The 15,169-nt window shown below is 48.3% G+C and overlaps 1 protein-coding gene across 4 annotated transcripts in view; it reads right to left on the reverse strand.

Moving 5' to 3' along the window:
* Nucleotides 1-315: 315 nt before the first annotated feature.
* The window catches only part of SCTR (secretin receptor), a 74,728-nt gene continuing 59,874 nt past the window's right edge, over nucleotides 316-15,169 (reverse strand). The window contains 6 exon segments of one of the 4 annotated variants that reach the window (NM_001099021.2): nucleotides 316-721; nucleotides 1,826-1,867; nucleotides 7,503-7,629; nucleotides 9,532-9,623; nucleotides 13,047-13,116; nucleotides 14,284-14,344. In NM_001099021.2, coding sequence (NP_001092491.1) covers nucleotides 572-721; nucleotides 1,826-1,867; nucleotides 7,503-7,629; nucleotides 9,532-9,623; nucleotides 13,047-13,116; nucleotides 14,284-14,344 — 542 coding nt within the window. In that variant the 3' untranslated portion in view covers nucleotides 316-571. 4 annotated transcript variants of the gene reach the window in all.

A 15,169-nucleotide genomic window follows, 5' to 3' on the forward strand; every position in this document is an offset into this window, starting at 1 on the left:
GTTGTCTTGAAGGCCCCGGGGTAAGAGCTGGATGGGTGAGTTGCAATGAGGGCTGGGGAGGCCAAGGGCAAGGCCAATTTCTCTGGTTCACTGGTTATTGTTGAGTTGCTAAGTCATGTCTGATTCTTTATGACCCCATGGACTGCAGCACACCAGGCTTCATTATTCCTCACTATCTTCCGGTTCACTGGGCTTCTAAGCTTATTCCTGAAAACTGGAGCAGGGAGGTCAGGGAAGCCCCCTTCTCCAGAAAGTAGCAAGGGACATCATCCTCCACCTTGCGTCTCAAGGACAAGAAGACTGACAAATACCAAGTCTCATCCCAGTTACCATTTATTTCCCTGCCCTCTCCTGGGACCCCTGAACTACTCTTTCCAGGAAACTCAACAGATCTGAATCCCAGGCCCTTTTGCTGTCCCAGGCCCCATCAGTTCTGAGGAATCATCACCACAACCCACCCCAAGGCCAGGAGGAGGGGTGTAATAGTCACTGGAGAGACCACACGGCATCCGGCAGAAAGGCAGGCTCTCCTACTGCAGTGGTCAGCCCTCAGGACCTAGGGTGACCAGCCTCAGATGACACTGGTCCTATGGGTGGCCCGACTCTGCTCCGAGGTGCTGGCCTTGATGCCGTTGCTGAAGGAGGAGCTGGGGGCCACGGGCCGCAATGGGAGCTCACGGAGGTGCCACTGCCGCCACTTCTTCTGAACTTCCAGCTGCACCTGCCCCCGGAGACCAGGAGTCAGTCAGGAGGGAAGGGCGATCTTTGTCCGAGTCCTGCTTTTTCCACTGGGGCCTCAGCACAGGCTCTGCCACTCCTGCCCGGAGGGCATGCTTTCCCCTCCACTCAGATTTACCATTTTCAGCCCTGACATCCATAGATACTGAGGGGCCCCTTTCCCTTGGGACCTTTCACCAGCAACCTCAGCAAACCTATCCTGCAGAAGGGGCCTGTGATCGTTCCACAATCTCCAGATGGTCACCTGGGACAATTGGACACGTCCACATGAAGCCACTGTAGCTCAGAACTCATCTAGGGACCAGGGGGCTACTCTTTGGAATTTCCTTTACAACCCCCAGCTGCAGCAGCAAAGCATTTGGGGCTAGGTTTGATGCTTGACTTTTGGAAAAAAATCAGAGGCTACTCCCATTCAAGTGGGGTGAACCAGATGATTGACAGCCACAGGAAGGGTTTGTTTGCATGCAGTACCATGTTCAACTAATGTCAACTGCACGGCCTCTGTGCCAGGAGCCTCCTGATCCGACCCAGATGCTCTGGGCAAGCGCAGAGACTGAAAGTTAAGTGTGCAGCTCCCCCAACCCTGCTCAGCAGTCACACTCTTTGGAGGTCTCTGAGGACGGAGGGGCAGACGTTTCACCAGAGTTACTCTCTTTACAGATGGGAAGCCTGAGGCCCAGATCAGGGGAGTGACCGAGGTCACTCATCAGGCAACCAGCAGTCAGCAGCCTCTGTTAGGGTTGGGGTGCCTGCACTTTCCATTTCCTGAATTTGCTGGAGGGTTAGAATCACCTGGAGTGCCTGTTAAAACATTCTCAGCCTCCAGCCCAGACCTAAGGGATGCATTTTTGCCTGTTTAGAAACAAGGTAGGACCCAGCAGTTGTTTTAACGAGGCCTCTGGGTGATTCTGTTGCTCCTGTTAAGTGAGCTCAGACTCCTGGAAGACAGATTTTGAGCCAGGAGGCCCTGGTCTCCCCCACCCACACCATACCCCGCTCCCTGCCACCCTTTCCAGGTGGCCCTTCTGAACCACAATCCAATGACAAGGGAGCTCCCCAGGCAGCAGAGCAACCCTGGAACACTCACCTCCCCATTGAGGAAGCAGTAGAGGACGGCCACCACCAGGCCCTGCGGAGGAAGCAGGGGCAACGGGATTGGTGCGGGGCTCCAGCATTCGGCCTCCTAGTCCCCTGGGGTCCTTTCATCACCAGCCCCAGGCTCACTTCTCCCCATGACTATTCCAGAGCCTTCCCACATTTCTGCTACCCCAGAGGGAATAGGGGCTTCCTCTTCTGGCCTTGCAGTGCACCCAGCTGTGCTGGCATCACCCACACAGACTGAGACTCTTGGGGGCAAAAATGACCCCGGGTCCAGGGAGTTGCCCTGTGCCAGGGTGGTGTCAGTTACATTAAATGCTGCTGCTGCTAAGTCGCTTCAGTCGTGTCCGACTCTGTGCAACCCCATAGACAGCAGCAGCCCACCAGGCTCTGCCATCCCTGGGATTCTCCAGGCAAGAACACTGGAGTGGGTTGCCATTTCCTTCTCCAAGGCAGGAAAGTGAAAAGTGAAGTAGCTCAGTCGTGTCCGACTCTTAGTGACCCTATGGACTGCAGCCTACCAGGCTCCTCCGTCCATGGGATTTTCCAGGCAAGAGTACTGGAGTGGGTTGCAATTGCCTTCTCCGTTACACTGAATAGAGGCTGCTAACTCAACCTCGGTGACCAGGCAGGTCATGGGAATTAGTAAGGTGGGCCATCTGGGAGAAGCAGGGAGCGGTGGAATGTGAGACTTGTCCATCCCGCCCAGAGCTCTGCTCTGACCACACAGTCACAGATTTGTCTTTCTATCTGAGTAGCTATCCCTGTTTAAACCTCTCCAGATTTCCAGCTGGTCCTGCAAATGAGCCCACCCAGGCCCAGGGGTTCACATGGCTGCTCCACCTACTCAGCTCCAGGCAGGATGGGCGTGCCTCAGGTGTCACCAAGCCCTGCTTCTCCTGGAAGGCCTCCCTTATTAAGTCCAGTGACCTGCCTGGTCCCTGCGGCTGAGTTAGCAACTTCTGCTTAATGCAACTGAAGTCTGACAGAGCTCAAGTGCAGGTCTCAGCCAGCGAACAGGAGGCCTGACTCCCCACTCACATCTCCAAGGTCAGAGGCCTCAAGGCTACGTTTGCTTTTAAGTTCCCTGGTGGGGTGGGCATCGTGCCTATCAGGACCCTCCCTCTCCAGCATCCAGACTCCTCTTTTCCCAATGGGATCCCCAGAATCCTGGTATGGAGCCCCCCAGGCAGGGACTCCAGGCTGAGATGTGGGATTTGAGGCCTAAGTCTTATATGGAACAATGAGCTTTGAACAGGGTCTAGCAGTCTGGATGTCCAGCTCACCTAAGGACCCTCGAAGGCCAGCCTGCCCTTCCTAATAGGCTCTGCCCTCAGGCCTCCTCGGCTGGTGAGCACCCTGCCCCACAGAGGCCTGGGTACCACAGCCCTGACTGCAGGTAGCCCAACCCCTCCTCCCAGTGCCAACCAGGCCTGCTCCTGGCTACTTAAGACATGGACGGGACTCCAAAGAGGGATGAACCAGCCCCTTTATAGTGGGTTTCATACACGGAACTGCTCTGGGATCCCGGCATTCTAACAAGAGTTTTAGAGACAAATTGGAAGGATCTGCTCTGGAGTCTCAGACATGGATGATGTCACACAAAACGGGGACTATGGGGGTGGGGCAGGAACATGTACTCAGGGCAGTGGTTTCCGTTTGGCTGCACACGAGGATCACTGGGGAGTTCTGGCCCAGGTGCACTGTGTGCCCCAAATCCGAATGTCTGGGGTGGGGCCAGCAGCAGCTCTGAAAGAGCCCCAGATGGTTCAAATGGGCATCAATGACTAGGAGTTGCTGTCAGAGAGTGTGAAAGGCAGGCTTTGCAATAAACCAGAGCTGGATTTGGGCCACAGCTTAGCCTATGTAATCATGGCTTCTGGGTTCCAGGTGCTTCACTTAATTCTTGCCAGATCTCTGGAAGGTAGGCAGGGAGGATCCCTGCTTCCAGGTGAGGGACTTGAGTCACAGGTTTTGGTGGGCCTGGAGCTGGAGGTCAGGCTGCTGCCCCTCACTGGACCGGGGTTGCCCAGCATCAGAGATGCTGAGACACAGTCTCTCTGCTCAAGTGAGGGCCGGAGCCCTGGGTGAGGGCAGGTTAGATGTGCCCCAGGTAAGTAGAGGGTGGCCTCCCACAGCCAACAAGTTTAGGAAATACCAGTTTTATACAGTCATTACAAATGCAGTCTCTGAAGAATTTTAGTGAGCTGGAAAAATCTTCATGATGGAATGATAGAGAATTAAATATAACAAGGAGGGTTAAAAAACCATACATCATGATCTCAATTACATGTGTGTAAGTGTGTGTACATGTATATGTCTTCTTGGATAGAAAGGAGACTTAGAAATAAACACACCATTTTAACAGAGGTTATTACATTGGGTTATAAGAGTTTGGATGAATTTGCCTTTCTATTTTAACTTCTCCTTACTTCCAAATTTTCCTCAGTAAGCAAGTATTTCTATAATTAGGAGGAACTGACTCTGCAACCCCGTGGACTGTAGCCTGTCGGGCTCCTCTGTCCATGGGGTTCTCCAGGCAACACTGTTAGAGTGGGTAGCCATTCCCTTCTTCAGAAGATTGTCTCAACTCAGGGAACGAACCCAGATCTACTGTACTACAGGCGGATTTTTTACTGTCAGCCACCAGGGAAGCCCCTAATAAACTTCAGTCTTTAGAAATATATGATGGTGATAATGGTATTGTGGTTCTGCGTGTGTCCTTTAAGTTCTTGTCTTTCAGAAAGTATATACTAAAATGTTTACGTTTGAAATAACATGATGGCTTGAGTTTGCTTAAAATGATGAGAGATGGGGAGTGGATGGAGGTGAAATAGGACAGGTCACAGAAGGGTAAGGGCTATATGCAGGTTCATTATATTGCTCATTTGACTTTTGTATGTGGAAAAAATTTCCATAATACAGAATTTAAAAAATATTTATTATATCACTATATATGTATAAAATATAATAAAATGATATATATGTTTGTATTTGAACAGTGGTTCTTTTTTTTTTTAAAAAAACACCCTTAAAGATCTTTTTTTTCTTTGTAAACATTCCTATGGGCTGGAATAAAGCACAAGCTGGAATCAAGATTTCTGGGAAAAACATCAATAACCTCAGATATGCAGATGACACCACCCTTTTGGCAGAAAGCGAAGAAGAACTAAACAGCCTCTTGATGAAAGTGAAAGCGGAGAGTTTAAAAGCTGGCTTAAAACTCAATATTCAGAAAACTGAAATCATGGCATCCTGTCCCATCATTTCATGGCAAATAGATGGGGAAACAATGGAAACAGTGACAGACTTTATTTTGGGGGGATCCAAAATCACTGCAGGTGGTAACTGCAGCCATGAAATTAAAAGATGCTTGCTCCTTGGAAAAAAAGCTATGACCAACCTAGACAGCATATTAAAAAGCATAGACATTACTTTTCCAACAAAGGTCCATCTAGTCAAAGCTATGGTTTTTCCAGTAGTCATGTATGGATGTGAGAGTTGGACTATGAAGAAAGCTGAGCGCCGAAGAATTGATGCTTTTGAACTGTGGTATTGGAGAAGACTCTTGAGAGTCCCTTGGACTGCAAGGAGATCCAACCAGTCAATCCTAAAGGAAATCAGTCCTGAATTTTCATTGGAAGGACTGATGCTGAAGCTGAAATTCTAAGACATTGGCCACCTGATGCGAAGAACTGACTCATCTGAAAAGACCCTGATGCTGGAAAAGGTTGAAGCAGGAGGAGAAGGGGATGACAGAGGATGAGATGGTTGGATGGCATCACCGACTCAATAGACATGAGTCTGAGTAAGCTCTGGGAGTTGGTGATGGACAGGGAAGCCTGGCATGCTGCAGTCCGTAGGGTCACAAATAGTCAGACATGACTGAGCGACTGAACTGAACTGAACTAAAACATTCCTATGGGAACATTTAGGAAAGTACTTTTGGTTTTCTGTTAATAAGCACGTCCCCAGAGAGGAGCCAAATGGCCTTCCATTGGGTGTAGTCTGCAGCCCTAGCCACAAGCCTAGTTCCAGAGACAGGAAGTCCTCATCTATGCAGTCCTGGGTCTCCAGGTTCTCATTGGGGTCACTACCCAATTCTGTCAGCTGGGTCAAGACCTTCCACCCATCTTTGGACAGCCCCGCCCACCTGATAAAAAGGGCCATAGTGAGCCCAACCTTCCCCCATGTTACACGGAAACTTCCTGATCCAGAGAAAAAGCTCATGGATTATACACAGAGACTAGGTCTCCAGGGGTCTGGGGTGCCGGCAAGAGTCTTTGGGCAGAGAAGAGGCTCAGAAGAGTGCAGCGGGACAGCCCTGGGGTGGGGTCTGCAGGCAGGGGTTAGGGCCAAACTGCACTCAGGAATGCGTTCCCAGTGATGTGTCTTCCCTGGAACCTGAGCAGTACAGGGGGAGATGACCCTGGGCACACCCTGTCCTGAACAGAACTCCAGGAATGAGGGAGGCACCCAGCCTCACCCTGAGGTCAAGGCCTTCCCAGGTGAGGAAGTCTCTGTGGATGGTCTGTGTGTTGATGACAAGCTGGCTTCTTCAGGAAAACCCACTGGGAGAGATTTCTCTCAGGCCCCAAAACTATAATTCTAGGTTTTCCCTGGGAACCAGGCTGCTTACATCTAAGTCTTGAAACAGAAACAGAGTGTGTTTCTGCCTCTGCTTTGGCTACTGGGAAGCTCCAGACCAAAATTTATGACACACTTCTCCCCTCTTTAGAGAACTTCATCAAATTTGTTTCTGTGTATGAACTCAATTTTGGCTTTACTTCCTTTATTCACTGATCCCTCATCTGCTTATTTTTTGTCCTTTGTATGTTTTCTCTGAAAGCTACATCATATTATTTTTGGAAGGAGATAGTTATGAGTAAATAAACAACATTGTGAAGTTTGGGATTCATGTTAAAAGTCCCTTCTGACCAAATAGGTTTACTATATTTTTTAACTACACCATCTTGTTGAATTAGTAGGTATGTCATTTCTCCTCTCCCCTTTTTCCCCTTTTTTTAAAGTTGGTTTTTATTTTTAGTAAATTGTGTATGTAATTTGTTTCAGAGAGTCAAATGTCTCTTGTCGCCAAAACAAAAAGAAAAGAAAAAAAAAACTAGCCTCCTGACCTCCTTGCCCCTGTTTCCTGTTCCTCAGACTTGGAACTCTCCTGACTGATTCGGCATAATGTGCTGATGTGGTTACTTCTGGATTTTTCAGCTTGGGGCTTTTTATGGACTTCCCAGTGTGCAGATGAGGATATTCTTCTACACCGCCTTCCACCCCACCCTCCTCTTCCGCTATGCTCATCTTCTTGCCCCCTCCACTCCGTGATGGCTCAGCTCAAGCCCTCAGTGCTTGCATTGTCTCTAACTACCGAGAGCTGTGTGAGCTAGTGCACCAGGGTTACATTCCCTTCTATCCTCCCTGGAGTCAGCCTCTCTCTCCTGAGTTGCATCTCCCACCCCCATATGACACGTGACTGGTGGGGAACTTGGGACCCACTGAGGGTCACACAGCACAGTGAGGTCCTGCCCCTGCCTCTCTTGGGTCTCTGCCAGATGAGGCACTCCTCTGCCTTCGGGAAGATCTGGGTTTTGGCCTCTCTAAGGAGAAAGAATGCCTCCTTTCACCTTAAAGTTGCCGTCCCTGGAGCTTACCTGGAATGAGCCAAGGGCCAATTCAAAAAACAGCTGGATCTCCATGGCATCCTCGGGGGAGAAGGCGAAGATGATGTAGTGGATTCCAAAGAGGGGGATCAGCAGGAGGGTGGACTTGGCCAGACGCCTGGGGACACAGAGGCACTGCAGTCTCAGGCAACCCCACACCCACAAGCACCCCCATCTTGCCTGACTGCAGGAGGCTCTGCCACGGTGTCCCCACTGCTTGTTTAACTTTCATTATGGAAAATCTCCAGCTCCCACATACCCTGTACCTGGATTCAATACTTACCAGTCCATGGCCACTCTCCAAACTCTTGGATTATGCAACCTTATCAGTAAAATGCTTTGAACCCATAGCCACAGGAATAACGCTATAACATATGTGCATATGTTACTATTAAGATATCACACACTGTCTAACATATTATTAGCAAAGCCACCATTCTCATTTGTTGGATAATGAATATCTGTAAGGAGAAGCTCTTTTATTTTCTTCCCAGGGTAGGTTGCCAAATTTAGCAAACAAAAATACAGGATGCCCAGTTCAATTTGAATTTCAGATAAGCAACAGATAGTTGTTGGTTTTTGTTTTTTTTTTTTTGGTGTAGGTACCAAAAAAAACTATTAGCTATTTATCCAAGCCTCGGATTAAACTGGGCATCCTGTATTTTATCTGGCAACTTTATTCTTGATCCCCAGCATGACCCTACTTCAGAGCCACTGCTCTAAAGATACCATAGGAAAATCTGTCACCAAGTCATCCATGCCTCTGCCAGATTCTGAGAACCCAGAACATCACAGAGAAAGCCTCTGGTGGACACTGATTTATCTTTAACATTTGTCATGGGCTGAACTGTATCCCCCTCCCCACAAAAAAAATTTTAAGTTGAAGCTCTAACTAACCCCTATTACCTCAGAATGTGACTGTATATGCAGATAGGGACTATGAAGAGGTGATGAAGTTTAAATGAGGCCATCAGGGTGGGACTGTAGTCTAATCAACTGGTGTCCTTTTAAGAAGAGATATGGGGATTGCACATGTATAGAGAAAAGGTCATGTGAGGACTCATCAAGAAAGTGGCTGTATACAAGCCAAGGAGTGAGGCCTCCAGAGAATTCAAATCTGCCAACACCTTATTCCTAGGCTTCTAGCCTCCAGAATAGTGAGGAATTAAGTTTCTCTTATTTAAGTCAGCCACTTAAGTCACCACTTTAGTGGTGTCTTGCTATGGTAGCCTGAGTAGACTAATACATCATCTTTCTTGACCATCTCAAAGGTTTTAAAGTATTTTTGAATCACATTATCTTGAAAATCTGGTGAAGGTATAGTGAAAGCTGGAAAATACACAGTCGACCCTTGGCACCCATGGGGATTGGCTCCAGACCCTCTGCAGACAATGAAATCCTTGGATGCTCAAGTCGCTTATATGAAATGGGGTATTTGCTTAAATCTATGCACATGCCCCATATATTTAAATAATCTCTGCTGCTGCTGCTGCTGCTAAGTCGCTTCAGTGGTGTCCGACTCTGTGCGACCCCAGAGACGGCAGCCCACCAGGCTCCCCCATCCCTGGGATTCTCCAGGCAAGAACACTGGAGTGGGTAGATTACTTATAATACCTCATACAATGAAAATGTTTTGATTTGGATTTTTTTCCCCAAATATTTGCAATCTGCAATCCAAGGTTGGTTGAATCCTTGGATGCAAAACGCACAGATAAGGAGAGCCACCGTCCCCATAAAAACTTGAATTTGGGCCCCTGACTCCCTAGCCTTGTCCCAAGGATGAGATATTTGCCTACAGGGGTCCTGCTTAGATTTCTTTTCTCCCCATCTCCAGGGCAGTTCTATGCAGAGGAAAGGACCCACCCCTCCTTCCCTCCACCCCACTGTAAACTCCCCAGGATGAGGTCCCAGTTCTTCCTCCTCCTCTACCTCTATAATGTCGAGCACCAGCTGGGTAAACAGTAGGTGTTCCATAAATGCCTGCTGACTGACTGAGTGCCTGTCTTTGCCTTCCACTTACTTATAATGGTTCACTTCATTTCCTCTTGTTTCTTGAGTTCTAAGTTTTCTCATCAGGATTCTTAGAATGTTTATAAAAAGGATGAAATTAATCTGTAAAACACAAGACAGAGGTGAGGCTAAAGATGATCTGCTTTCCGGCCACCTCTCCTGGCTCCAGCCCCAGGCAGGGAAGGCAGTGTAGCCACAGCAAGACGGCATGTCACGCCCTCCAGCACACCCAGTCCTGGAGAAACACACTGTCTTCCATGGCTCAGCCTCCACTCCTGGGCTGCAGGAGCTCTGAGGTCTGCTCAGTCGCAGGGTGGATCACTCACAATTGGAATGTTTTGGAATCTTATTAAAATGCAGGCCTGAGATCCAGCATTTCTACCAAGCTCCAGGGAATGAATGCCAAAGCTGGGCCTTGGACTATGCCCAAGTAGCAAAGGCTTTACAAGCAGAGGTTCTCAAAGTTTAAGGTGCAGATTGCTGGGCTCCGCCCCCAACAGTTATGGTTTAATTTGCTTTTTTTTCTTTCTTTCTTTCTTTTATCTGCAGCTTGCAGAATCTTGGTTTCCCCACCAGGGACCAGGCCCTCGGCAGTGAAGGCCCAGAGTCCTAACCACTGGACCACAGGGGAATTTGCATTCTTAACAAGGTCCCCAGTGAAGCTGCCAGTTTAGAGGCCACATTTTGAGAACCACTGCTTCAGAGACTTACAGTCGTTCTGCAGCTCAATCACCAGCTCCAGGAAGCCTTCTTGATCACCTCCTTTTCCTGATTTATTGTAGTTAGGGATGATGCTACTTGTAAGGGCACTTGAAATACTTGCAAGGGGCCAAGTGCAAGCATCTGTATGTGTTCATTAACTGCCAATTCAATCCTGCCTTTCTAAAGGACAGGGACCAGAGTCTGTTGCTTTTGGCATCATTTGCCCCACTCCAGTAGTGCCCAGTGCCAGCCACACTACGAGGTTGCCCATATAGCACCCTCTGTCCTCCCCTCACCCACCAGCTCCAGAATCATTTTGCAGAAGCAGGGATCAGTGGAACTGACTGGGCGGGCACCCTCATTGTTCAGACGAGTAGCCTGGGGGCCTATGGCCACTTGCCAGAAGACACAGGATTAGTGGCATGTCTAGGACCCCAGCTCAGCATCCCTGGTCAGGACACTTCTCAGCTCACTCTTTGTGGATCTTGCTGTAAGCTGTACATGGTATAAACTAACAAAGGCTCTTTTATTTTTTGCCTTTGAGTTGTATTTAATAGGAAGCATTTGAAAGCAAAAGGGAAAATTTTAACTATCCCAAGAATGAACCTTAAATAGTGGAATTCTGGGCCCCGTGACAGGCTGGGAGAGAGATACTTGGCATCAGGAATGCCCCCACCCCCACCAATATCCTCAATCACTAGAGAGACCACAGTCTCATGAAATCAGCCTGGGCCCTGGGGCTCTCCTGGGCTGGCCTGTCAAAGTCCCAGAATTATAGCAAGGAAACTGGCTCAGTATTTAGCAGCTATAGCACAGCAGTTGATCATATAATTTCAAGTGACATTGGAAAGTTTACATCTACTGCTAAGGGAAAAAAAACAAACCAGGACACAAAACTATAATAAGCATTTTGAAAAAGTACATGCACTCAAAGAAAATTACAGGACAGAAAAGCACAGCATCATAATGTCCATCTAGGTGCTACAAATATGGGTGATTTTAGTCCTTTTTTAAAAATACATTTTGTATTTTTGCACTTTTATATGAATTCTATTACTATTATTTTAGAAGCGAGAATATATTTTGATTTAACATAAAACAAGCACATTCTTTGTATAACATAATTAGTGATAGAATAGTCAATATTTTTATGCCATATTATTATGCTAATAAAAAATGTTCAGACATTATTTACATGTGACAAGCTGACAAAAAACAACTTTTGATAAATAATAGCAGATTTCAGTATACAGTTTTCAGTGTATTAAGACTGTATATAGGAAATGAAAGCCTAGTATCTTTCACTATCCCTTAAAGTTTAATTTAGTCAGATTAGAAAACACTATGCTAAAGTTGGCCTAATCAAAATTATAATCAAATTATTTATTTATTAACATAAAGTGATTTTGGGTAGCAATGTATCAGGGCAGCAAAAATAAAGTTGTGTTTAAAGCACTAGACACCCTCTGTACTGGTGATAACTGTGCATTACAACCGTATCAGACACTACGTTTCTAACCCTAACTCCTACCCTGAGTGGTTCCAAATTAATGAATGACCTTCACACCCTCTAAGAGAAGCAGAAGTAGGGAAAAGTCATTATGCTCTCCTGAGCTACTCAGTGGCCTATCATGGCTGCTACTCAGATTTCTCTACAATTTCTAGCTCTCCTGTTGTGAGTTGAGATAATAGGGAGGATGGTGTAAAATTCTACTCTTTTTCGTTTGTTTGGTTTTTGGCCACACCATGCAGCATGCAGGATATTCGGTTCCTCGACCAGGGATTGAACCCATGACCCCTGCATTTGGAGCGCCAAGTCTTAACCACTGGACCATGAGGGAAGTCCCAAATTTTACTATTTTTTCCCCCCCAATTCTACTATTTTTGAAAAAAAAAAAGGAAAGTGGTTATGGGATGGCCCCTTCAACCAGCCACACAAGGAAAGCCAGCGAGCTAGTGGAAGAGGGGGCTGTTGCCCAGTCTAACCCTCCTGTGAGCCTAGTAAGGGCACTTTCTGTCACCTGGTTCTGTAGTCTTGGCATCCCTCTGAGACTGTGCACATTACTTAGGAAAAGGGCTGCCCCAGGGCGCGCCCCCATGGATCTTCCTTATCCTTAGCCACACCCACAGGCTCAGCTACAGGGCTCTGGACTGCAGAGCAGAATCACCTTGGAACGTAAAACCAAGCCTAGTGCCCAGGCCCCTCCCCAGGACAAGGAGAGCCTGAATCTCTGCTACTGGTATTTTTAAAAGGCTCCCAGGTTGACAGGAGAGCAAAGGTGGAGACACCCTGAACTGCTCTGTCTAAGAGTCACTCCTGAATCTCGCCCCTGGGGCCAACTCTTCAGGCCTGCCCTCCCGCCCTGTCATATCACCACACCACAGAGGCCAAGACCACAGCAGCCTTGGCTTTCCCCAGGTGCTACCCGCTCTATGATCCTGGCTCAGTGAGTCTGCCCAGTTCAACCACAGAATGCTTTAAAAATGATCAAGATCCAACCATCTGAAACAGTGGAGGCAGAATCTCAAGAGACCTGAGCTAGCCACTCTGAGTAAGGAGCTCTACTTGGTACACTGAAGCTGCTCCCAGCAGACAAGGCCAAGGCAAGCTTTTGCTCTGGACTCGCTCTCCTCCCCTCTGGCAGTCTCTGGGGGCAGGGCTCCTAGACTCTCCTGCTGCTGCCCAGACTCTGGAAACTCTGGTTTATTCCTCCATACACCTGGAGGCAGCAATGCTGGCTTTGCCAAGGCCCTCCACCCTGCAAGCCTGTCACTGTTCTGGTCTCTCCCATTGGAGCCAGATTAGGGGGGCTAGCTACTTACCAGGATGGAGAGGATCACAGGCCCTCGGATGACCCACCAGATAGACGCGTTGGCATTGATGTCCCAGCACCTAGGGAGGGACAGCCAGGTATGACTAGGAGTGGGGAGCTGGGCTGACTAGAAGAGACCTGTTCTCAGAGGTGCCCTTTGCAGGAAGGAGGACGTTGTGGTCCTGCCCCCTGTAGACAGTGGGCTTAACACCCTTAGGACTGACCATCTTCTGCTGCCAAGAGCACCGCCAGGGCTGGGGAGCGTCCAGGCTCCAGGCAAGCCCAGTGAGTGTCTAGGGAGCAAAAGCACACAGATCTGAGATGGAAGATTCTGGACCCCAGAGCCAAGTGCATGGTCAAGATCACTGGGGAGCGTGGTGGCCAACAGCAGCCAGGCAGGTGAAGTGTCAGGAAGTGAAGCGCCTGGGTGAGTGTCATGTGACCTCAGCCCTGGGGACATCAGGCACAGGGCTGGGAGCATGGGGGACTTGGCAAATAGACAGACTGCGCTTGGTCTAAGGTGGCCACAACTCTGTCCAGCTCATTTTTGCCACAAGGGACCTAGGGAATGTTGACAGAACTTTCCATTTGTTCTAGAAAAATTAAAAATCCAGATTTTTCTTAGAGAGAATTAATTCATTTTAAAGGATTATTTTAGACTGAATTTGGACAGCAAGACACTTTTACACCTCGTCCGTCATGGCCTGGCTGTGTCATTACATGATGAAACATGGCCTCCCATGTGGCCATGCTGCCTCACCACCTCCCCAGCTTCCTTCAAGCTTTCCTTCCGTGAGCCCACTCACAGTAGCCCCCAGGCTCATCCTGAGCCAAATCTTTAGAGAATGAGACTAGATCTCTTTGTACCCATCAGGGATTTGAAAGCTGCTTCTACTCTCCTGCTCTCCTGAGTCTGCAGGACTCAGACATCCCATGTCGGGAGGACAGGAGGAGGGAGCTGCCAGGAAGAGAAAAGCTAGGTCGGTCCTTAGAGCTTCCTCCCTGAGCAGCACAGCTCTTGTCAGGCACAGAGCTGATCGGGCAGCAGAAGGGTGGCTCAGCATATCTGAAAACACATATCCAGGAGAGCTGGGTACTCAGCAGCCTGCACGGCAGAGAACCCGCCTGCGGCTCCAGGTCTGAGACATAGGCCTCTCCTAGATAACAGCTTCAGAGAAGGGTCCATCCTATTGAAAGAACTGGACAATATAAAATATACTCTGTTACCTCTCCATCCGACAGCTTACCCAACATCTTCCAGAAAGTGCCTGGTGACAGCCCATGAAGCAACAAAGATGGCTGGGGAACCTGAGGGTTAAAAATAAAGGTCGGGGGGTGGGTAGGCAGAAGGGAGATGACTCAATTTTCCACACCCTTATGAGAAACAGGACAATCGGTGACTCTAGGCCAGATAGTGAGCAGATGCTGAGGTCCAGTTGCCATGGAAACCTCCTTGCCATCCTGTGTAAATAAGCAGCTTCATGCTTCAAGGGTGCCATGGAATCCTTGGGAACTGACGCAGGATCAGATAGATCGGGAAGGCCACTTCGGGGCAGGGGTATCCTGGAAGCTTGGGCCACACTCTGAAGGACTGCTGCAGGGCAGAAGGGAGGGGACCACGAGCTTGTGGAGGCCACTGGTGGAGCCCCTTTATCAAACTGAGATATTTGGTGAGGGGATACAAGACCAAAGGAGAACAATCAGTTCTATTCAAATATTGATTTGTAAGAACTTTAGCCATTTGACTGATAATGTAATCTATCGGCATCATTTAAACAAAAACAGATTTTAGACTAGAGACTTGTAATACACAAGGATTTTAAAGACAAAATACAAGAACATTTCCTGACTTCTAGTTGAACATGTTAAGTTGAAGTTACACATTTATCTGTTTCTCACTGACACCCCTTCAAAATGACAGTAAAAAATTAAAATGCTACAAGCCTATAAGCCCAAAGAATGGAAAAGGAGGGTACAGCAGATGAGAGATGTCAATACACTTAGGAAGCTGGCAGCTGGCAGAGGAGCAGTAACTGACTGATGTCCCAGAGCAGAGAAAGCTGAAGCATGAGTGCTGCATGGGCGTGCCTCTGAGAAGGCACTTGTTCTGTGCCTGGGGGTGGGCAGCGGGAT

This window comes from Bos taurus, chromosome 2 (assembly GCF_002263795.3).
Source record: "Bos taurus isolate L1 Dominette 01449 registration number 42190680 breed Hereford chromosome 2, ARS-UCD2.0, whole genome shotgun sequence".
NCBI lineage: Eukaryota > Metazoa > Chordata > Mammalia > Artiodactyla > Bovidae > Bos > Bos taurus.